This window comes from Rhodnius prolixus, unplaced genomic scaffold, assembly GCF_049639745.1.
Source record: "Rhodnius prolixus isolate KJV_2025 unplaced genomic scaffold, Rpr scaffold_3, whole genome shotgun sequence".
Classification (NCBI taxonomy): Eukaryota; Metazoa; Arthropoda; class Insecta; order Hemiptera; family Reduviidae; genus Rhodnius; species Rhodnius prolixus.
Window position 1 is genome coordinate 5,194,795 of NW_027411603.1, and position 24,434 is coordinate 5,219,228.

The 24,434-nt window shown below is 38.8% G+C and overlaps 1 protein-coding gene across 2 annotated transcripts in view; it reads right to left on the reverse strand.

The window, feature by feature from the left end:
• The window catches only part of dpy (fibrillin-like protein dumpy), a 324,918-nt gene that overhangs the window by 34,866 nt on the left and 265,618 nt on the right, over window positions 1–24,434 (reverse strand). The window contains exons 91-129 of one of the 2 annotated variants that reach the window (XM_074124745.1): window positions 23,944–24,273; window positions 23,519–23,833; window positions 23,094–23,429; window positions 22,709–23,014; window positions 22,317–22,622; window positions 20,100–20,426; window positions 19,687–20,016; window positions 19,264–19,578; window positions 18,844–19,179; window positions 18,453–18,758; window positions 18,064–18,369; window positions 17,013–17,339; window positions 16,601–16,930; window positions 16,198–16,512; window positions 15,784–16,119; window positions 15,393–15,698; window positions 15,004–15,309; window positions 14,098–14,421; window positions 13,685–14,014; window positions 13,289–13,603; window positions 12,874–13,209; window positions 12,489–12,794; window positions 12,092–12,397; window positions 11,253–11,579; window positions 10,846–11,175; window positions 10,451–10,765; window positions 10,037–10,372; window positions 9,647–9,952; window positions 9,257–9,562; window positions 6,805–7,131; window positions 6,394–6,723; window positions 5,990–6,304; window positions 5,575–5,907; window positions 5,178–5,483; window positions 4,778–5,083; window positions 3,118–3,444; window positions 2,701–3,030; window positions 2,298–2,612; window positions 1,869–2,204 (exon numbers count right to left, since the gene is read on the reverse strand). In XM_074124745.1, coding sequence (XP_073980846.1) covers window positions 1,869–2,204; window positions 2,298–2,612; window positions 2,701–3,030; window positions 3,118–3,444; window positions 4,778–5,083; window positions 5,178–5,483; window positions 5,575–5,907; window positions 5,990–6,304; window positions 6,394–6,723; window positions 6,805–7,131; window positions 9,257–9,562; window positions 9,647–9,952; window positions 10,037–10,372; window positions 10,451–10,765; window positions 10,846–11,175; window positions 11,253–11,579; window positions 12,092–12,397; window positions 12,489–12,794; window positions 12,874–13,209; window positions 13,289–13,603; window positions 13,685–14,014; window positions 14,098–14,421; window positions 15,004–15,309; window positions 15,393–15,698; window positions 15,784–16,119; window positions 16,198–16,512; window positions 16,601–16,930; window positions 17,013–17,339; window positions 18,064–18,369; window positions 18,453–18,758; window positions 18,844–19,179; window positions 19,264–19,578; window positions 19,687–20,016; window positions 20,100–20,426; window positions 22,317–22,622; window positions 22,709–23,014; window positions 23,094–23,429; window positions 23,519–23,833; window positions 23,944–24,273 — 12,495 coding nt within the window. Of the gene's footprint in view, window positions 1–1,868; window positions 2,205–2,297; window positions 2,613–2,700; window positions 3,031–3,117; window positions 3,445–4,777; window positions 5,084–5,177; window positions 5,484–5,574; window positions 5,908–5,989; window positions 6,305–6,393; window positions 6,724–6,804; window positions 7,132–9,256; window positions 9,563–9,646; window positions 9,953–10,036; window positions 10,766–10,845; window positions 11,176–11,252; window positions 11,580–12,091; window positions 12,398–12,488; window positions 12,795–12,873; window positions 13,210–13,288; window positions 13,604–13,684; window positions 14,015–14,097; window positions 14,422–15,003; window positions 15,310–15,392; window positions 15,699–15,783; window positions 16,120–16,197; window positions 16,513–16,600; window positions 16,931–17,012; window positions 17,340–18,063; window positions 18,370–18,452; window positions 18,759–18,843; window positions 19,180–19,263; window positions 19,579–19,686; window positions 20,017–20,099; window positions 20,427–22,316; window positions 22,623–22,708; window positions 23,015–23,093; window positions 23,430–23,518; window positions 23,834–23,943; window positions 24,274–24,434 lie in introns of both variants that reach the window. The other variant, XM_074124746.1, reaches the window with a different exon arrangement.

A 24,434-nucleotide genomic window follows, 5' to 3' on the forward strand; every position in this document is an offset into this window, starting at 1 on the left:
TCGTCAGGGTCAGTTTTGATCGTCTGTCGAGTAGTCTTTTCAACATTTTATGCCTCAGATTGAGGTCAGTTCGTATTTGCAGATTTAAACGATTACTTTTAAATAATTCTAATTTTATTAAATATTAGATAAATATACCATTATTATTTTTATATATTATCATAAGTTGATATTATTCATTTATTTTTTTTTTAATTGTATTTTCTTTTCGCCACTTCATATTGCAAGATATTTATATTTCTTTTACTGTTTATTGTCAGTCCGAGGTAGTAATTTTAGTTTGTTTTAATCTCAAGATTTCTTTTTCTGTTCAGATATTATAATTTATTAGACATTTAATTTTATTTTGTCCTCGTTGAGCATTTATTAATCTATTCGTATTATGTTCTACCTTGTATTATAATCTATTTATATTGCATACTGCTTTAGTATAATAATAAGATTCACATAATTTGTTTTTACGTCGACCTCCAGCAGACGGAATAGTTCCACGCAGGACATTACTGGTTTGTTTTTGTTCATGAATGTAGTTTTGTTCTGTATTTTTAAATAAAGTAATATTATTATCTTTTTTTTTTATGATTTAAGGCGCGTCAACATCTCAGGTTATTGGCGCCCGGAGCTTTTTTTTAGTGCACTGCCGGCCTCCGGACAGTGTTCTCTCGTTACAGACAACAATGTCCATCACCAGACAGTGAGAGTTGTAAGAAGCTCCTAGGAAGAGGAATAAAGTAATATTATTATTATTATTATCGTAAATTAACATTTTCTCGTCCAATTTCTTGTTAATTATAGCTTTTAAAGCTTTCAAGTTTTCTAAGAAAAAAACAAAAAAAACACCTTTTGGGAGACTTTAACAAGAAAACAAATTCAAAGATATGTATAGTTAGGTAAGTCTGACCGGGCGTAGTATAATTTAAAACAGGAAAAAAGTGGATAGATTTAATTTGTTTTTTAAAAATGATTTAAGGCGCGTCAACATCTCAGGTTATTGGCGCCCGGAGCTTTTTTTTAGTGCACTGCCGGCCTCCGGACAGTGTTCTCTCGTTACAGACAACACTGCCCATCACCGGACCAGTGAGAGCTGTAAGAAGCTCCTAGGAAGAGATAATCTAAGGGTCAGCAGCTGGATTCGAAGCCGAGACCTCCGCGTGTGAGTCCAGCACGCTAACCGCATAGCTAATCCCTTCCCTAGATTTAATTTGACATTTCGTTTAAGAACTACGAAATAAACAGAGAAACCCCCACTAACACGAAATATGGGCCAATATTAAACAGCTGGCATGTGCCGTTTAAATGAAGGAATTACGTAGATTATTCATAATGAATTATTTTTTTAAGAATCAGCTGTTTTCACGATGTTCTTTTTTTAAAAAATTATTATTTAACGTAACAGCATTCATCTAAATCTAAACGTTTTGTTTCTCCATAATATTGTTTACGATATTTCTAAAGAAGTAAGAAAACTGTTAAAGTTTCAGTTAATAAAGTATGATTTTACTTAAATATGAATCTATCTCTTAATTAATAATATCCCCCCAGACTTTACGTTAACAATAGAATGTAGTATTAAGTATTTTATTTTAGAAATATAACTAGAATTATTTATAGCTGGAACCAAAGAAAGATTTTTAAAGATTTTTACACTTCCGGATAAATAAAACGACCCAAAAAACATTTTTCGACAATAAACAAAAGTTAGAAAATTAAGATAAACAAGAAACTGTAAAAGCAGTAAAAAAAAAAGCCTTGGAAAATGTAAAAAGAAAATTTGCTAAATTCACAAATATTTGGGCAAAAATATTGAAGCAACCTTATTCAAATAAATACACAATTTTTTCTATAAAAATAAATTATACAATTCTTACGTGGAGGTGGTTTCGGAAAGCAGTTAGTAAATGGATCTCCTGTATATCCTTCAGGACAAGTGCAAGTTGGCGTGTGATTGATAACACTGCACCTGGCACCACTGCCACACGATCCTGGACATGGATCTCTACACTTTTCTCTCAAACATGCTAAATTGCTGGCACACTCAGCGTTTATTGAACACTCTGGCCTACAGTTTGGTGGTGATCCAGTGTATTCTGGTAGACATGAACATGAAGGAGTACCGTGAACGTCCCTACACTGTGAATAAGGGCCACAAGGCGATGGTACACAGGGATTCACCGGTGCTTGAGATACTGGTGGTGGAGCTGGTTCTAAAAGAAAATAATACACACAAATTTTTGATGCTGTTCATTTTGAGCACTACGTGAAAAGAATTGGAATTTACAGTAAAACTGAACACTTACTAGGTGTAGGATAACATCTAGAGAATGGATCTCCGGTAAATCCAGATCTACAGCTACAAATTGGACTGTGATTAATAACCTGGCATTGAGCATTCTGTCCACAAGTTCCTGGACATGGATCTTTACATTTCTGATTCACACAAGCCTTATTCGCAGCACACTCCGTACTGACAACACATTCTGGTCTGCATCCAGGTGGTGCACCCACGTATTCTGGCAAACAGGAGCATATCGCCTGACCATTGTTTACTTTACATTGGCTGTTCGGACCGCAGGGCGAAGGATTACAAGGATCTACTGGAGCTTGTTGCACAGCTAATAAAAACAACACAAAGTTCTGAATGATTTTTTCCAGACATAAGATCAGAGATATAATCTGGTTTACACTTTTAATGAGTCTTACGTTTTTGAGGAATTACATTGCAGTATCTGAACGGATCGCCAGTGTATCCGACAAAGCAAGTACAAGATGGTAGATGGTTTACAACCTGACATTCTGCATTCTGTCCACATGTTCCCGGACAAGGATCTTGACATTTATTCCTAATGCAGGCTTTATTTGGAGCACAATCTGTGTTGAGTACACATTCTGGTCTACAACCTTCATAGGGGTTTCCAATATATTCTGGTAAGCAAGTACAAGATCCGGCTCCATTCTGTTCTCTACACACAGCATTCGCTCCACAAGGCGATGGTTGACATGGTGTAGGTCGCTCTTGTGGAAGTGCTGCAGCTGTTAAAATCCCAATTATGCTTGAGTGATTACGCTGAAGTAATTTTTTTTTTTTTTTAGTAATAATAATTTAGTAATATGACTTACATTGCTTGATAGTACAATACGAGAAAGGATCTCCAGTGTAACCTTCAGAGCAGAAACATTGGGGCGTATGACTAACTACCCGGCAGAATGCGTTAGTTCCACATATTCCTGGACATGGATCTTTACATTTTTGATTTACACACGCCAAATGGCTGGAACATTCACTGTTGCTCACACACTCAGGTCGACAGTTTGGTGGTATGCCAAGATATCCTTCCAAGCAAGAACAAGATGGACTCTCTCCAGATAGCTTGCACTGCGAGTTAGGACCACACGGTGATGGAATACAAGGATTTGTGGGTGCCTGTTGTACAGGTGGTGTTTCCGCTATCGAAAATAATATTTTTTTTTACGTTTAGTTAAAATTTTCATATATTTTTAATTTTTTCTATAACGAGAACAATATATTAGTGTACAATTTTATAGTGCTATAACCGAAATCGTTAAGCTATACTTTTGGTAATTTTCTAAGAAAATGAAAAATTAATATTAACTTATTCCAATGGAGAAGAACTACATATGTATTCGGTTGTAGGCCATTTCTTTGATTTCATAGTATGACAAAAAATTCGAATTTTAAAACTTAGTGTATTAATCGCTTTATATTGAAATAATTAGCAATTTTAATTGAACTACTAAACTGTACATAATTAAAAATGGATGTGTACTTATCGATATAGGTATCGATTTTTGCTAAAGAAGTATCGCATTCGATTGTATTTATATAAAAAAAGATAAGCAGCGAGAATTTCTACGTTGAACGAACATTGGACATTGAAACCGCAATTGGTGGAATTATCGATCATTTTGTCCTGTCTCGAATTTTTTATTTCCTCTAATTTCTATTAAGATAAAATATCGTGTGAAATTTCAAAAAAATTGGCGTGCCATCAGAATTTATGTTGAGAAATTTTACTTTCATTTCCATAGCTTCTATCAATCATATCACAATACTAAGGAAGAAGCAAGGCACTAATCGAAGAAAACCCAAAACTGATCAAAGAGGAACAAAAATCAGAAGACCAAAAATCATTGTTCTAGTAACTAAAAGCGTTCCGTTACTTTGATGTTTTGTTCATGTTTACAACTTCTTTTTTATGCATACAAGAAAATAATTTGATTACTAAAAAATAACATGGGATGGCTACCTGCGAGGTCCAAAAGTACCTCATTGCACATCTCACGCCAAAGTAAGCCCAAAGCTAACCAAAATTGATTAGAAAGAAGGTTTCACTTTTTTTGTGAAACTCTCCCGAAGGAAAAGGACAGCGAAAGATATCTCTTTAGAAATGATTATAAGGATTAGCAATATTTTAGGTATTAAAAATTAGTATTTTCAAAGTACTAGACGATGTTCTTTTACACGGCTTTCTCAGCGATTTCCACAAAATCCACTAAAAAGTTTAACAAATGAAAACTTTATATCCAACATTCGAATAAAGCTCATTTCACTTTAATTTTGTAACATTTATCTGAGAACCCAAAATCACAAAAGATAAACTAAGTAGCTAACTACAAACGAACATATGCTCAGTTCCACATTACCAATCATTTTATGATGTTCTAATTAAAACTCTGCCCTGCATTTAAGCAAAGAAATCCTAAAGAAGAACAAAAAAATTCTAATCTTTCGAAAGTAACAAAGAAAAACACCACTTACGTATCGGATGACATCTAACGAACGGATCGCCAGTATATCGTGCAGGACAACTACATATCGGATTGTGGTTTACCACTTCACAACGTGCTCCTACTCCGCACGTTCCTGGACATGGGTTTCTACATTTCTGGTTACTACAAGCTTCATTGTGTCCACAATCAGAGTTGACAACGCATTCTGGTCTACAAGTCGGCGGCATTCCTTTGTATCCAGCCAAGCAAGAGCATACCGACTGCCCATTAACTGCACGGCACTGACTGTACGGTCCGCAAGGTGATGGTTGACATGGATTAGTTTGAACGGGGGCTGGAATATATTAAAGTAGAATTGTAGTAATCACTTTCTCTTGACCTCTTATAAAGAGAGTCCCGAAAATGTTTAATAATTACTAGCAGCGTACCTGCAAATGTTTGACACTGTACGAACGGATTACCAGACATTCCTTCGGGACAGCGGCAAATGGGGATATGATTGATCACTTCACATACTGCGTTCTGACCACAAGTACCTGGACAAGGATCTGTACATTTGTTCCTTATACAAGCCTTATTTCTGGGGCACTCGTTGTTCATGATACATTCTGGACGACACCCTGTGTACGGATCACCCTGATATTCAGGCAAACATGTACAGACTCCATCGTTACATTCCGCATTGGATCCACATGGTGATGGGTTACATGGATCCTCTTCCACAGGTTCAACAGCTGCAAAACAGTGGGTACCTTCATTATAAACCATTCCCTAAGCAAAACATACAAAACTTTCATATTGACCAAGCAAGCAGGTGCTTCTTACGTGGCGGCTTCGGAAAACAGTTAGTAAATGGATCTCCTGTATATCCTTCAGGACAAGAGCAAGTTGGCGTGTGATTGATAACACTGCATCTGGCACCACTGCCACACGATCCTGGACATGGATCTCTACACTTTTCTCTCATACAAGCCAAATTACTGGCACACTCAGCGTTTATTGAACACTCTGGCCGACAGCTCGGCGGTGAACCTGTGTATTCTGGTAGGCAAGAACATGATGGAGTTCCGTGAACATCTCTACACTGCGAATATGGACCACAAGGCGACGGTACGCAAGGATTTAACGGCGCATGAGATATTGGAGGTGGTAGTGGTTCTAAAAGAAAAAATATTCGTTGTAAATGAAAATCTATCAAATTGTTAGACTATCTGGAAAACTAATGAATCAGTTAACTTACTAGGAACAGGGTAGCATCTAGAGAATGGATCACCGGTAAATCCAGATCTGCAGCTACAAATTGGACTGTGATTGATCACTTGGCATTGAGCATTTTGTCCACAAGTTCCTGGACATGGATCTTTACATTTCTGATTCACACAAGCCTTATTCGAAGCACACTCCGTACTGACAACACATTCTGGTCTGCATCCTGGTGGTGCACCCACATATTCTGGCAAACAGGAGCATATCGCTTGGCCATTGTTCACTTTACATTGGCTGTTCGGTCCACACGGTGACGGGTTACAAGGATCGACTGGAGCTTGTGGTACAGCTAATAAAAACAACACAAATTTCTGAATGATTTTTTCTATACATAAGTTCAGAGATTGTAAACTGGTTTACGTTTTAAATGAGTCTTACGTTTTTGAGGAATTATATTGCAGTATCTGAACGGATCGCCAGTATACCCGGCAAAGCAAGTACAAGACGGTAGATGGTTTACAACCTGACATTCTGCATTCTGTCCACATGTTCCCGGACAAGGATCTTGACATTTATTCCTAATGCAGGCTTTATTTGGAGCACAATCTGTGTTGAGTACACATTCTGGTCTACAACCTTCATAGGGGTTTCCAATATATTCGGGCAAACAAGTACAAGATCCTGCTCCATTCTGTTCTCTACATACAGCATTCGCTCCACATGGTGAAGGTTGGCATGGTGTCGGTCTTTCTTGTGGAAGTGGTTCGGCTGTGGGCAGCAAATTTATAACTGTACCATCAATACAATTCCTTGGAATAAGTGAAAATGTACTTTTTTTTTATGACTTACATTGCCTGATAGTACAGTGCGAGAAAGGATCTCCAGTGTAACCTTCAGAGCAGAAACATTGGGGCGTATGACTTACAACCCGGCAGACTGCGTTAGTTCCACAAATTCCTGGACATGGATCTCGACATTTTTTGTTAACACACGCCAGATGACTGGAACATTCACTGTTGCTTACACACTCTGGACGGCAGTTTGGTGGTATGCCAAGATATCCTTCCAAGCAAGAACAAGATGGACTTTCGCCGGACAATTTGCAGTGGGAGTTTGGACCACACGGTGATGGAATGCAAGGATTAGTTGGACTTTGTTGCACTGGCGGTGTTTCCGCTATTTCATAAAAAAAAAAACAATCAAAGAAAAAACCAAGCATTAGAGGAGCTAGATAAGCAATGTTTCTTAATAGATAAACCTTTTTTGGGATCCATAATCTAAATTTGATTCTAAGTAAATGCTAACGATATGTACAGTCTTGTTCAGTTTCACTAATACGAGTTCTTTCCTGTCTTACAATTTGAAGATCTATCAAGACTTTGTAGCTCACATCTTATATTTTGGTCTCGGGAATACCAATTTTGGTTTAGCGTAGCCACTTTCATATTCTAGCTTCACATATCCACAATCACACAAATAAGCATTCTACGTACAACAGACCCAACAGACCCGAGAAGCTACAACTACTTTTTTTGTATACAGTAATTACTTTTTATAGTCTTTTATGATTACGTCACAGGCACATATGATTATTTTTCGCAGACAGCATCCCGGTTATGACGATTCTTTTTTAAAAATGCCCATTTTTGAGGATAATAATTTAAGTATCCCTAGTCAAAGTATTTAGCTGAGTTGGTAGGTGAATAGCAAAACTATTTTTGTTTTACTTATAGTGGTAAACAGTACCCTTGTGTTTTACACTTTATTCAACATTACCGTATTATACAAAATATTTTTTCATTAGAGTAAAAAATCTGAACGCTTCTTTTCAAAATTTCCAAAACTTAGCGAGCAATATGACCATTTTGGTTTTCTGGTCATTAAAAGTAAAGTAAAGTGTAATCGCCTATTTTTTCAGACGGGGCTTAATGTCCAACTACCAAATTAGGTGTCGTGGACGGAGGCGACTAGCAAACATACTTTACTATAAATTCCTCATATTAACACATTAAATAAAATGCAAGGCCTAGACTAGTACCGCAAAACATCTCAGCTTTGCGGGTCTAGCCTATAACTGCCTAACATACTTTAGTATAAATTCCTCATATTAAACCATTAAATAAAATGCAAGGCCTAGACTAGTACCGCAATACATCTAAGCTTTGCGGGTCTAGCCTATAACCGCCTAACATACTTTACTATAAATTCCTTATATTAATCATTAAATAAAATGCAAGGCCTAGACTAGTACCGCAGTATGTCTTAGCTTTGCGCCTCTAACCGCTCAGCCACCGTGGCGCCTTTCTGTTCATTATGTGACCTGTGGTTATTAGGAGCGAGGACGATGCGTAAGAAGAGGATTTTCTTCAATAGGTCGTTAATGACCCCCCTTCCCCCATCGAAGTAGACAGGATATCCGAAGTTCAATCACTCTTCACTCAACCTCCACACTCTGCATAAACCATATGAATGACCATTAATTTAGTAGGAATTTAAAAAAAAAAAATTGAGTACGCCTTATGTACTCTTACATACGCATGTAAGCACGATTGACACACAAATGTGTGAATCAATCCTTAGTTTTCACAAGGCCAAACTCAAATTTTGGGTTATCATGCGATTGTCTTGTGAAAGACTCATTTTTACGTAACTCAGAAAAAAAATTAGCAGCCCAATTAATTGTTTATATTAGTCAATAAAGTGATATCTTTGAATAAAACTATTATTCTGCGCCATATCAGTCACTTTTATCTAATATTGTTTATAAAAAATTTTTTTTAGCAATTTTTAGAAATGGGTGCGATATTAACGCAAAAAATTATTCAAGTAATTATGAAGAAATAGAATAATTACAATATTTAGGAAGTATTAAAAGAAACACTAAAAGTTGGCAAACTAATTTAACGCTACAAAAGAGACTTTAAATTAAACCAACAGATCAATTGAACCTTCTAATATTGATAACCCTACATAGTTTAAAGCATTGAAGTTAAAAAAACATATTGAAATAATGACAATACCAACTGTCATACGGTACCGACAAATATTTAATATTTATTTATAGAATTTTGTGAGCTAAATACAAGTTAGATGATACAATGTTTTAAAAACTGTATAAAATTCACCAATTGGGCAAAATCCAGAAAAACTACGAACCTCTTTTCTATACAATTAAGACAGGAAGAACCAAACAAGTAATCATAGATCGAATAAAACTGTTTTACAACTCAAAAAAAGATATCCAATAGGTCCCAAAATCGGCATTACTCACTAAAACATTATAATAACAGTATAAACTTACGAATCGGATGGCATCTAACGAACGGATCGCCAGTATACCTGGCTGGACAACTACATATCGGATTGTGGTTTACCACTTCACAACGTGCTCCTACTCCGCATGTTCCTGGACATGGATTTCTACATTTCTGATTGCTACAAGCTTCATTGTGTCCACAATCCGAGTTGACAACACACTCCGGTCTACAAGTGGGTGGCACTCCTTTGTATCCAGCAAGACAAGAACAAACGGACTGACCATTTACTGCTCGACACTGGCTATAAGGACCACATGGCGATGGGTGACATGGATTTGTCTCAACAGGAGCTGCAATTATAGAAAAATAATGACTTGACTCCAAAAAATGCCTAACAATGTAATATTTAGGCTAAAAATTGGCTGTGTACGAACCAGGGATAGGCCTGCATTGTAGGAAAGCATTTCCAGTCATTCCATGAGGACAAATGCACATCGGAATGTGATTCAGAACTTCACACTGGGCTCCTTCTCCACACGTTCCTGGACATGGGTCCTTACATTTATTTCGTATGCACGCTCTATTTCGAGGGCATTCATTGTTCATTACACATTCCGGACGACAGCCTGTATACGGATCTCCTTGATATTCTGCCAAGCATGTACACACTCCATCGTTACATTCGGCGTTCGAACCACAAGGCGATGGATTACATGGATCAGCTTCCACGGCCTCCACGGCTGTAATTTCATTATCATTATGTGACTATACAGCAAAACATAACTAATTGATTACGAAACAACTATTTTCAATGATTTCCTTACGTGGTGGAGGTTTTGGAAAGCAGTTAGTAAATGGATCGCCTGTATATCCTTCAGGACAAGTGCAAGTTGGCGTGTGGTTGATAACACTGCATCTGGCACCGCTGCCACAAGATCCGGGACATGGATCTCTACACTTTTCTCTCATACAAGCCAAATTGCTGGCACACTCAGCGTTTATTGAACACTCTGGCCTACAGTTCGGCGGTGAACCTGTGTATTCTGGTAGACAAGAACATGAAGGTGTTCCGCGAATGTCTCTGCACTGCGAATATGGGCCACAAGGCGACGGTACGCAAGGATTTATTGCAGCCTGCGATACTGGTGGTGGAAGTGGCTCTAAAAAAGAACAAATCTTGCAGCAAACCTTTTGTTGAACTTTAATAGAGATACCACTTTTAAAAACTGTTAACTTACTCGGAATAGGGGAGCATCTAGAGAAAGGATCGCCGGTAAATCCAGATCTGCAGCTACAAATTGGACTGTGATTGATGACCTGGCATTGAGCATTTTGTCCACAAGTTCCTGGACAAGGATCTTTACATTTCTGATTCACACAAGCCTTATTCGCAGCACACTCCGTACTGACAACACATTCTGGTCTACATCCTGGTGGTGCACCCACATATTCTGGTAAACAGGAGCATATAGCCTGACCATTGTTTACTTTACATTGGCTGTTCGGTCCGCACGGTGACGGGTTACAAGGATCTACTGGAGCTTGGTCCACCGCTAAAAAGAAAATTTAGAACCAATTTTATACGCTCAAAAGCTGTATGATACTTTAAGGTAAAATTTAAAGTATATCTTACGTTGTGGCGGAATAACGTTACAAAATCTGAATGGATCTCCTGTATATCCAGGCCAACAGGTACAAGATGGTAGATGGTTTACAACCTGACATTCTGCATTCTGTCCACAAGTTCCCGGACAAGGATCTTGACATTTGTTCCTAATGCAGGCTTTATTTGGAGCACAATCCGTGTTGAGAACACATTCCGGTCTACAACCTTCATAGGGGTTTCCAATATATTCGGGCAAACAAGTACAAGATCCTGCTCCATTCTGTTCTCTACACACAGCATTCGCTCCACACGGCGATGGTTGACATGGTGTCGGCCTCTCTTGCGGAAGTGGTTCAGCTGTGAGCAGTAGCCATAACTAAAGCATCGATTTAAGACCATAGATCCATTAAAAATATTCTTGTTTTATGACTTACATTGCTTGATAGTACATTGCGAGAATGGGTCTCCAGTGTAACCTTCAGAGCAGAAACATTGGGGCGTATGACTGACTACGCGACAGACTGCATTTGTTCCACAAATTCCTGGACATGGATCTTTACATTTTTGATTTACACACGCCAGATGACTGGAACATTCACTGTTGCTCACACATTCTGGTCGACAGTTTGGTGGAATGCCGAGATATCCTTCCAAGCAAGAACAAGATGGACTCTCGCCAGACAGCTTGCACTGCGAGTTGGGTCCACACGGTGATGGAATGCAAGGATTTGTGGGTGCCTGTTGTACTGGTGGTGTTTCCGCTAATCAGAACAATTGATTTCCTTTTTTTTGTTTTAAATGAATCTTAGTAATAATGGAATTTACTAGACCTATTTTGACTGAACTTTGACCTCTACTTTTCACGAGATAATAAGAAAAGAAAAAAGAAAAAATGAAAAGTAGCCTAATACATATACTTCTTAATCGAATCATCAGTAAACAAATTCAAGTTTTGCAAGTACTAATCGATATAAAATATTAGATTTTAAAAAATAAACAAACAAATATAATGTTCTTATTAATTTGATTTAAATTTATATTGATGGTCAACAGTCCTCTTAGATAGTAAAATTGGTCAACATTACTTTTACTATTAGATACTATTATCTTGACGGAATTTACTATCTCTTATTATTAAAAAAAATAAGAAATTTAGCCAAGAATGGACACCCATATATCTTTCTGCTCAAGAAAAATAAGATCAGCCATAGTTAATATCCAATACATTCATTATTCTTTAAAAAGAAGTGAAACAATAAAAAACTAAACTTACGAGTTGGATGACATCTAACAAATGGATCACCAGTAAACCGCGGCGGACAACTACATATCGGATTGTGGTTTACCACTTCACAACGTGCTCCTACTCCGCATGTCCCTGGACATGGGTTTCTACATTTCTGGTTACTACAAGCTTCATTGTGACCACAGTCTGAGTTGACAACACATTCTGGTCTACAAGTCGGTGGCATTCCTTTGTATCCAGCAAGACATGAACACACAGACTGGCCATTTACCGCACGACACTGGCTATAAGGACCACATGGCGATGGGTGACATGGATTTGTCTCAACAGGAGCTGCAATACAGACAAGAACAGCAACATACAACTTAACAGCAACTTAGTTTAATTGAGAAACATTTCAGTTACGAACGACTAAATTACTAACCAGGGATAGGCCTGCATTGTAGGAAAGCATTTCCAGTCATTCCATGTGGACAAATACACATCGGAATGTGATTCAGAACTTCACACTGAGCTCCTTGTCCACACGTTCCTGGACATGGGTCCATACATTTATTTCGTATGCAAGCTTTATTTCGAGGGCATTCATTGTTCATTACACATTCCGGACGACAGCCTGTATAAGGATCTCCTTGATATTCTGCCAAGCATGTACATACTCCATCGTTACATTCGGCGTTCGAACCACAAGGCGATGGATTACATGGATCTGCTTCCACGGCCTCCACGGCTGTAATTTCATTTTTTAAGGGTAATACTCAAGAAATAATAATTAGCTATTAAGAACGACTGTTTAATTATTTTCTTACGAGGTGGCGGCTTCGGAAAGCAGTTAGTAAATGGATCGCCTGTATATCCTTCAGGACAAGTGCAAGTTGGCGTGTGGTTGATAACACTGCATCTGGCACCACTGCCACATGATCCTGGGCATGGATCTCTACACTTTTCTCTCATACATGCCAAATTGCTGGCACACTCAGCGTTTATTGAACACTCTGGCCTACAGTTTGGCGGTGAACCTGTGTATTCTGGTAGACAAGAACATGAAGGTGTTCCGTGAATGTCTCTGCACTGCGAATATGGGCCACAAGGTGACGGTACGCAAGGATTTATTGGAGCCTGCGATACTGGTGGTGGAAGTGGCTCTAAAAGAGAATAAAACTTGCAGTAAACCATTTTATTTAATTTAAATAGGGATTTCACTATTAAAAACTGTTAACTTACTAGGAATAGGGGAGCATCTAGAGAAAGGATCGCCGGTAAATCCAGATCTACAACTACAAATTGGACTGTGATTGATAACCTGGCATTGAGCATTCTGTCCACAAGTTCCTGGACATGGATCTTTACATTTCTGATTCACACAAGCCTTATTCGCAGCACACTCCGTACTGACAACACATTCTGGTCTACATCCTGGTGGTGCACCCACATATTCTGGCAAACAGGAGCATATCGCTTGGCCATTGTTAACTTTACATTGGCTGTTCGGTCCACACGGTGACGGGTTACAAGGATCGACTGGAGCTTGTTGCACAGCTAATAACAACAACACAAAGTTCTGAATGATTTTTTCTAGACTAGAGATATAATCTGGTTTACACTTTTAATGAGTCTTACGTTTTTGAGGAATTACATTGCAGTATCTGAATGGATCGCCAGTGTATCCGACAAAGCAAGTACAAGATGGTAGATGGTTAACAACCTGACATTCTGCATTCTGTCCACATGTTCCCGGACAAGGATCTTGACACTTATTCCTAATGCAGGCTTTATTAGGTGCACAATCTGTGTTCAGTACACATTCCGGTCTACAACCTTCATAGGGGTTTCCAATATATTCGGGCAAACAAGTACAAGATCCGGCTCCATTCTGTTCTCTACACACCGCATTCGCTCCACAAGGCGATGGTTGACATGGTGTCGGCCTTTCTTGTGGAAGTGGTTCAACTGTGGAATTCACAAACAGTAAGTGATGGGTACATTTTGTCTTACTGCGCCTTAAGTAGATACTATTGTCAATAATAACCTACATTGCTTGATAGTACATTGCGAGAATGGATCTCCAGTGTAACCTTCAGAGCAGAAACATTGTGGTGTATGACTTACAACCCGGCAGACTGCGTTATTTCCACATATTCCTGGACAAGGATCTTTACATTTTTGGTTAACACACGCCAGATGACTGGTACATTCACTGTTGCTCACACATTCTGGTCGACAGTTTGGTGGAATGCCTAGATATCCTTCCAAGCAAGAACAAGATGGACTCTCTCCAGACTGCTTGCACTGCGAGTTTGGACCACACGGTGATGGAATGCAAGGATTTGTGGGTGCTTGTTGCACTGGTGCGTCGGCTACCCAAAAGTAGTTATTATTAATTTTACTATAAATACAAAATTTTAGTTATTTTTTAGACTTTAGTTATCTATATGTCTTTTTTCCGATTTTTATTATGTGCGCCTGTTAAAGAAATGATCGCATAAATTTTGATAGGTAAGTATACACAAAAATTTTATTTATTTATTACTATTTTGTCTAAGAATTATGTCTCCCTTCTTTGTAGGAATAAATTGTTTTGATTCATGTAAAGTATTTTAATGTTATTTAAGACAATATTTATTAATTTTCATTCATTTTTAAAAAGTGACTGATTTAAAAAAAAAATGGTAAGAAATTACAATGAAAAAATGAAAATTGTTTTGAATTTGTCGAGGGAAAATCCAAGGAGTCCAGCAATAAATTTTTGGAAAATTATAAACGGAATACAGACTCTTCAGAAACAAAGACGTCGCAAAACAGTATTTACTAAGTAAAAAAAACCTATAAAACTATTAAAGAAATTTAAGATTAGAGATCAAAAATAGTTGCAAGTATTTAAATTATAAAATATAAACCACACTAAAATAAGGGAAAAATAAAGAGAAAACTCCACTTACGAATTGGATGACATCTAACGAACGGATCACCAGTATATCGCGACGGACAACTACATATCGGATTGTGGTTTACCACTTCACAACGTGCTCCTACGCCGCAAGTTCCTGGACATGGGTTTCTACATTTCTGGTTACTACAAGCTTCATTGTGTCCACAGTCCGAGTTGACAACACATTCTGGTCTACAAGTCGGTGGCACTCCTTTGTAGCCAGCAAGACATGAACACACAGACTGACCATTTACCGCACGACACTGGCTATAAGGACCACATGGCGATGGGTGACATGGATTTGTCTCAACAGGAGCTGCAATTATAGAAAAATAACCACTTCACTCACACAATTCCTAACAATATAATAATTAGGCTAAAAATTGGATGAGTACGAACCAGGGATAGGCCTGCATTGTAGGAAAGCATTTCCGGTCATTCCATGGGGACAAATGCACATAGGAATGTGATTCAGAACTTCACACTGAGCTCCTTGTCCACACGTTCCTGGACATGGGTCCATACATTTATTTCGTATGCAAGCTCTATTGCGAGGGCATTCATTGTTTATTACACATTCCGGTCGACAGCCTGTATACGGATCTCCTTGATATTCAGCCAAGCATGTACACACTCCATCGTTACATTCAGCGTTCGAACCACAAGGCGATGGATTACATGGATCTGCTTCCACGGCCTCCACGGCTGTAATTTCAATTATCTTTATGTAACTATACAGCAAAACATACCTAATTGATTACGAAACAACTATTTTCAATGGATTCCTTACGTGGTGGAGGTTTTGGAAAGCAGTTAGTAAATGGATCTCCTGTATATCCTTCAGGACAAGTGCAAGTTGGCGTGTGGTTGATAACACTGCAACTGGCTCCACTGCCACATGAGCCTGGACATGGATCTCTACACTTTTCTCTCATACATGCCAAATTGCTGGCACACTCAGCGTTTATTGAACACTCTGGCCTACAGTTCGGCGGTGAACCTGTGTATTCTGGTAGACAAGAACATGAAGGTGTTCCGTGAATGTCTCTGCACTGCGAATATGGGCCACAAGGCGACGGTACGCAAGGATTTATTGGAGCCTGCGATACTGGTGGTGGAAGTGGCTCTAAAAAAGAACAAATCTTGCAGCAAACTTTTTGTTGTACTTTAATAGAGATACCACTATTAAAAACTGTTAACTTACTCGGAATAGGGGAGCATCTAGAGAAAGGATCGCCGGTAAATCCAGATCTGCAGCTACAAATTGGACTGTGATTGATCACTTGGCATTGAGCATTTTGTCCACAAGTTCCTGGACATGGATCTTTACATTTCTGATTCACACAAGCCTTATTCGAAGCACACTCCGTACTGACAACACATTCTGGTCTACATCCTGGTGGTGCTCCCACATATTCTGGCAAACAGGAACATATCGCCTGACCATTGTTTACTTTACATTGGCTGTTCGGTCCGCAAGGTGAAGGATTGCAAGGATTTAGTGGAGCTTGTTGCACAGCTAATAAAAACAATACGATGTTCTGAATTATTTTTTCTAAACTTAAGATCAGAGATATAATCTGGTTTACTTTTTAAATGAGTCTTACGTTTTTGAGGAATTATATTGCAGTATCTGAACGGATCGCCAGTATACCCGACAAAGCAAGTACAAGATGGTAGATGGTTTACAACCTGACATTCTGCATTCTGTCCACACGTTCCCGGACAAGGATCTTGACATTTATTCCTAATACAGGCTTTATTTGGTGCACAATCTGTGTTGAGAACACATTCTGGTCTACAACCTTCATAGGGGTTTCCAAGATATTCGGGCAAACAAGTACAAGATCCGGCTCCATTCTGTTCTCTACACACAGCATTCGCTCCACAAGGCGATGGTTGGCATGGTGTCGGCCTTTCTTGTGGATGTGGTTCAGCTGTGGGCAGCGAATTTATAACTGTAGCATTAACACAATTCCTTGGAACAAGTGAAAAGTATTTCTTTTTTTTGTGACTTACATTGCTTGATAGTACAATGCGAAAATGGATCACCAGTATAACCTTCAGAGCAGAAACACTGTGGCGTATGACTTACAACCCGACAGACTGCATTGGTTCCACAAATTCCTGGACATGGATCTTTACATTTTTGATTAACACACGCCAAATGGCTGGAACATTCACTGTTGCTCACACATTCTGGACGGCAGTTTGGTGGTATGCCAAGATATCCTTCCAAGCAAGAACAAGATGGACTCTCTCCAGACAGCTTGCACTGTGAGTTAGGACCACACGGTGATGGAATGCATGGATTCGTTGGTGCCTGTTGCACTGGTGGTGCTTCCGCTGTGGATTTTTTTTTTTTTTAATATGGTCTATTAACGGAAATGAAAATTAACTCATCTATTAATATGGCTTCCCGAACTTGGGCTATTAGTTAGAGACTATTTTGTTGGGAATCGATTTCTATGTCAAAAAATTCTTTTAATTTTTAGCTGGTATTCCATTATACATCTAATGATTACGTTGATTCATTTGTTTTATCACATAATGAACTCTATAAAGTTTTCATTTTCTTTATTTTTACTATGATTTATTTTTTTAGTAAAAGTGTCTGCTTTATAGTCTACGATAGTTTTAATATTACTTGAATGATTTCTCGAGTATGGAAAATTAGAACTACTAAACTAAAAAATTCCACAAAATTTTGATATGTTGAATTTGATAAATTTGATATTTCTTTTGCCGGGTAAAAAACAGACACAGCTCATTCGACAATGATTACTTTTCAGTGACATAAGATCGCCGAATGTAATTTATACAAGTGTATAAATTCTAAAATATAATAATTTACAAATAGAATAGAACCAGTGTGTAAATCGTCAATTCATAAATTTTAAAAACTTCCACAAAGAAGTTATCAAGACGTTGCTAAATAGCCTCATGAACTGCCTCACCTCATGCCAAGGAGAGAGAAATAAAATCTATTTGAATACAGTGGGGAGCGTATTGATGATTTGACTACAGATTAATTAATATTACAGGTAAAAATGAAAAAATTCTAACTTACGAATTGGGTGACACCTAACGAACGGATCGCCTGTATATCGCACCGGACAACTACATATCGGATTGTGGTTTACCACTTCACAACGTGCTCCTACTCCGCAAGTTCCTGGACATGGGTTTCTACATTTCTGATTGCTACAAGCTTCATTGTGTCCACAATCCGAGTTAACAACACACTCTGGTCTACAAGTCGGTGGCACTCCTTTGTATCCAGCAAGACATGAACAAACGGACTGACCATTTACAGCACGACACTGGCTATAAGGACCACATGGCGATGGGTGACATGGATTTGTCTCAACAGGAGCTGCAATTATAGAAAAATAACGACTTGACTCACACATTTCCTAACAATATAATATTTAGGCTAAAAATGGGCTGAGTACGAACCAGGGATAGGCCTGCATTGTAGGAAAGCATTTCCAGTCATTCCATGAGGACAAATGCACATCGGAATGTGATTCAGAACTTCACACTGGGCTCCTTCTCCACACGTTCCTGGACATGGGTCCATACATTTATTTCGTATGCACGCTCTATTGCGAGGGCATTCATTGTTCATTACACATTCCGGACGACAGCCTGTATACGGATCTCCTTGATATTCTGCCAAGCATGTACACACTCCATCGTTACATTCGGCGTTCGAACCACAAGGCGATGGATTACATGGATCAGCTTCCACGGCCTCCACGGCTGTAATTTCAATAATCATTATGTGACTATACAGCAAAACATAACTAATTGATTAAGAAACAACTATTTTCAATGATTTCCTTACGTGGTGGAGGTTTTGGAAAGCAGTTAGTAAATGGATCGCCTGTATATCCTTCAGGACAAGTGCAAGTTGGCGTGTGGTTGATAACACTGCATCTGGCACCACTGCCACACGATCCTGGACATGGATCTCTACACTTTTCTCTCATACATGACAAATTGCTGGCACACTCGGCATTTATTGAACACTCTGGCCTACAGTTCGGCGGTGAACCTGTGTATTCTGCTAGACAGGAACATGAAGGCGTTCCATGAATGTTCCTGCACTGAGAATAAGGACCACAAGGCGAAGGAACACAGAGATTTATTGGAGCCTGCGATACTGGCGGTGGAAGTGGCTCTAAAAAGTAATAAGTGCAAGAATTTACAACCAAATAGAGGAAAAAGTTCATTGTTTTGTATAGCATACGTCTTGTTTGCTTACGAGGTTTCGGGAAGCATCTTGAGAATGGGTCGCCAGTAAATCCAGATTTACAGCTGCAAATTGGACTGTGATTGATTACTTTACAGTTTGCGTTCTGACCACAAGTTCCAGGGCATGGATCTTTACATTTCTGATTCACACAAGCCTTATTCGAAGCACACTCCGTACTGACAACACATTCTGGTCTACATCCTGGTGGTGCACCCACATATTCTGGCAAACAGGAGCATATCGCCTGACCATTGTTCACTCTGCACTGGCTGTTCGGTCCGCAGGGCGAAGGGTTACAAGGATCTACTGGAGCTTGTTGCACAGCTAATGAGAAGTTAGATAATCTGAATTATTTTTATTTTTTTTATATGAATGAAGACAAAGTCTTAAGAAAAGCATTGCTTCAGTACAAAATATAATATCAATGCTTACGTTGTGGTGGTATAACGTTACAAAATCTGAATGGATCTCCTGTATATCCGGGCCAACAGGTACAAGACGGTAGATGGTTTACAACCTGACATTCTGCATTCTGTCCACATGTTCCCGGACAAGGATCTTGACATTTATTCCTAATACATGCTTTATTCGGAGCACAATCTGTGTTGAGTACACATTCCGGTCTACAACCTTCGTAAGGATTTCCAATATATTCTGGTAAACAAGAACAAGATCCGGCTCCATTCTGTTCTCTACAGACAGCATTAGCTCCACATGGCGATGGTTGGCATGGTGTCGGTCTTTCTTGTGGAAGTGGTTCGGCTGTGAAAACCACAACTAACTATCAGTGACGCTATCATTTTTTACTCCTCAATAAAAAAAGAAATACTGTCATTACTACGTACACGGTTTGAAAATGCACTGCGAGAAAGGATCTCCTGTGTAATCTGCCGAGCAAAAGCATTGTGGTGTGTGACTTACAACCCGGCAGACGGCTTTAGTTCCACAAATTCCTGGACATGGATCTCGACATTTTTGATTAACACACGCCAGATGACTGGAACATTCACTGTTACTCACACATTCTGGTCGACAGTTTGGTGGAATGCCTAGATATCCTTCCAAGCAAGAACAAGATGGACTCTCTCCAGACAGCTTGCACTGTGAGTTTGGACCACACGGTGATGGAATGCAAGGATTTGTGGGTGCCTGTTGCACTGGTTGTGTTTCCGCTACCGAAATAAATGAATACTTCGTAAATGGTTGATTACTTATGCAGTGTTGCCTAACAATTCTGTGAGTTTTTTTGCATTTAATTGGTCTATCCTCCACACTTTTCGTCAAATTTTTGTATAAATAAGGATAAAATTAAATTGATAATAAAGATGAATGCGAAACTTGTAAAAGAGCGCTGAATAAGTATCAAGAAAAGTCGTAAAACATGTGAAGATTGAAATCGTTTAAAAGTATTTTCTAAAGAATTTTTTAACGACCTACGTTCTTGCTCTGATCGACTGGTTGGGACCGCTCCTGCCAGGGTGAAAATGTTAATGTATACTAATCGATATTTCCTAAAGCGGAAAATCGTAAAAGATCGTTCCCTCTTGCGACTGATTTTGTGAAGCAAATAAGAAAGGAGGGAATAAGTAGATTTACTATGTAAACTAGAGTACATACTCCTTCGACTCAATTGTCATACCCTCAACTTGGAATATAGGATTGGTTTGGTCTCTATGAGCTATTCGTACAAAAGTGCACAGTTTAGTTAGAATGAACTTTATGCTTTCTCTTGAAATAAAAATTTAATAGTTCACCAATAGCGTGGACCATTATAAAAGAATATACGATTTCTTGCATACACGAATTGCAGAACCGAAGTGTTATGTTTTGCGGTTAAGTAACAATGCTCTAAGCTACAAAGCTATCCAGAATATGGACAACGACAGTAACTTAAACAAAGCCTGGAACAAAACTCATGTCCGAGGTTTAAGCAACCTAAGACTATCAGCAGTCAGTACGAATAGGGGCAATAGTCTAAACAAGAAATAGCACAAGCTGTATTCTTTTATGGATCAAAGCCCTTTCTGATTAAGTTCTGATTAAAGATCCTGGGTCTTTCCCTCCAAAACTATCATGAGATATCCCCCTATTCCCTAATCTGTACAAAATAGACTTAGTTGGTGGCCATCAGTGAATACGTCTTTAAAAAGCAAGAATACCTATTAATGGACAGAATCAACCGTTCCGAGATAAGTCCTACCGTGTTTAAAGAATCCCTTTACTATCAACTAAAGTCATCTGTTTAGACTGCTGACAAAACACTGAGCGCAACCTTAAGGATGAATAGTGTGTAAATTCGTGGAAAGCTTGATAGACAAAAGTCCAGAAACATGAAAAGAAAAGCTTCGGAATCTGCAAAAAACAGAGTCACACCTAATTATGGCAGTTTATCTGCTCCCTAATATCCTAAAATACCCACTGGAGGTTAACCAGATCTTAATCATCCCCTTAAATCTCTTAGTACCAACAATATGTTTTGACAATCTCCCATGACCTAAGAAAATTTAATAAATAAAAATGATAGAAACTTTTCGTAATCAAGCTGCCGAAAGATAGCACAATTAAAAGTTAACCGACAAATGAGAATGATAATTCCGTATTTAAGTAACAATGCTCTAAGCTACAAAGCTATCCAGAATATGGACAACGACAGTAACTTAAACAAACCCTGGAACAAAACTCAAGTACGAGGTTTAAGCAACCTAAGACTATCAGCAGTCAGTACGAATAGGGGCAATAGTCTAAACAAGAAATAGCACAAGCTGTATTCTTTTATGGATCAAAGCCCTTTCTGATTAAGTTCTGACTAAAGATCCTGGGTCTTTCCCTCCAAAACAATCATGAGATATCCCCCTATTCCCTAATCTGTACAAAATAGACTTAGTTGGTGGCCATCGGTGAAGATGTCACATCTATTTACTGGAAATTTATATTCTACAAATATGTACATTAAAAAATCACACAGATTTGTAGTTCAGCACTACAGTAAATAAATAAATTTTAGATCTAAATATATAAATATATGTTCTATTCAATACATAGAAAAAATTAACTCCACTTACGAATTGGGTGACATCTAACGAACGGATCACCAGTATATCGCGCCGGACAACTACATATCGGATTGTGGTTTACCACTTCACAACGAGCTCCTACTCCGCATGTACCTGGACATGGGTTTCTACATTTCTGATTGCTACAAGCTTCATTGTGTCCACAGTCCGAGTTAACAACACACTCTGGTCTACAAGTCGGTGGCATTCCTTTGTATCCAGCAAGACATGAACACACAGACTGACCATTTACCGCTCGACACTGGCTATAAGGACCACATGGCGAGGGGTGACATGGATTTGTCTCAACAGGAGCTGCAATACAGGCAAGAACAGCAACATATAACTTAACAGCAACCTAGTTGAGAAGTATTTTAGTTACAAACTACGAAATTACTAACCAGGGATAGGCCTGCATTGTAGGAAAGCATTTCCCGTCATTCCATGTGGACAAATACACATCGGAATGTGATTCAGAACTTCACACTGGGCTCCTTCTCCACACGTTCCTGGACATGGGTCCATACATTTATTTCGTATGCAAGCTCTATTTCGAGGGCATTCATTGTTCATTACACATTCCGGACGACAGCCTGTATAAGGATCTCCTTGATATTCTGCCAAGCATGTACACACCCCATCATTACATTCGGCGTTCGAACCACAAGGCGTTGGATTACAAGGATCAGCTTCTACGGCCTCCACGGCTGTAATTTCATTTTTTATGTGAAATACTCAAGAAATAACAATTAGCTATTAAGAACGACAGTTTAATTATTTTCTTACGAGGTGGCGGCTTCGGAAAGCAGTTAGTAAATGGATCTCCTGTATATCCTTCAGGACAAGTGCAAGTTGGCGTATGGTTGATAACACTGCATCTGGCACCACTGCCACACGATCCAGGACATGGATCTCTACACTTTTCTCTCATACATGCCAAATTGCTGGCACACTCAGCGTTTATTGAACACTCTGGCCTACAGTTCGGCGGTGAACCTGTGTATTCTGGTAGACAAGAACATGAAGGAGTTCCGTGAATGTCTCTGCACTGCGAATACATACCACAAGGCGATGGAACGCAAGGATTAATTGGAGCCTGCGATACTGGCGGTGGGAGAGGTTCTAGACGGAAAAATAATGAAAATTAGCTACCAGAAAAGATAGAATGTAACATTAAGTTTTCGGAAAAACAAAAAGTGACTTTTCCTTACGTGGTTTTGGATAACATCTAGAGAATGGGTCTCCTGTAAAGCCAATTCTGCAACTACAAATTGGACTATGGTTGATTACTTGACACTGTGCGTTATGACCACAAGTTCCTTGACATGGATCTTTACATTTCTGATTCACACAAGCCTTATTCGAAGCACACTCCGTACTGACAACACATTCTGGTCTGCATCCTGGTGGTGCACCCACATATTCTGGCAAACAGGAGCATATAGCCTGACCATTGTTTACCCTACACTGGCTGTTCGCTCCACAAGGTGAAGGATTGCAAGGATCTACTGGAGCTTGTTGTACGGCTAATGAGAAAAATTTTAATGTTTGTATTAATCGTAACTAAAGAAAATAGGAATACTTTGAATTTGAATTAGACTAATGGTTAACTTTTAGTGTAATAATCAACTCTTACGTCGTGGAGGTATAATGTTGCAGAATCTGAATGGATCTCCTGTATATCCTGGCCAACAGGTACAAGACGGTAGATGGTTTACTACTTGACATTCTGCATTCTGTCCACACGTTCCCGGACAAGGATCTTGACATTTATTCCTAATGCAGGCTTTATTTGGAGCACAATCCGTATTGAGAACACATTCTGGTCTACAACCATCGTAAGGGTTTCCTATGTGTTCCGGCAAACAAGTACAAGATCCGGCTCCATTTTGTTCTCTACACACAGCATTCGCTCCACATGGTGAAGGATGACATGGTGTCGGTCTTTCTTGTGGAAGTGGTTCGGCTGTGAGATCCACAATTTTAAATTATTTAGTCATTTCTTTTTTTTAAAGCATTTTTTGCCATCTATTGCTTGATAAATTACGAGAATATATCTTTATGTAACCTTCTGAGCAAGATCATTTTTTTGTTTCAAGACATTTTGCTTGTTTTAGTCCAACAAAT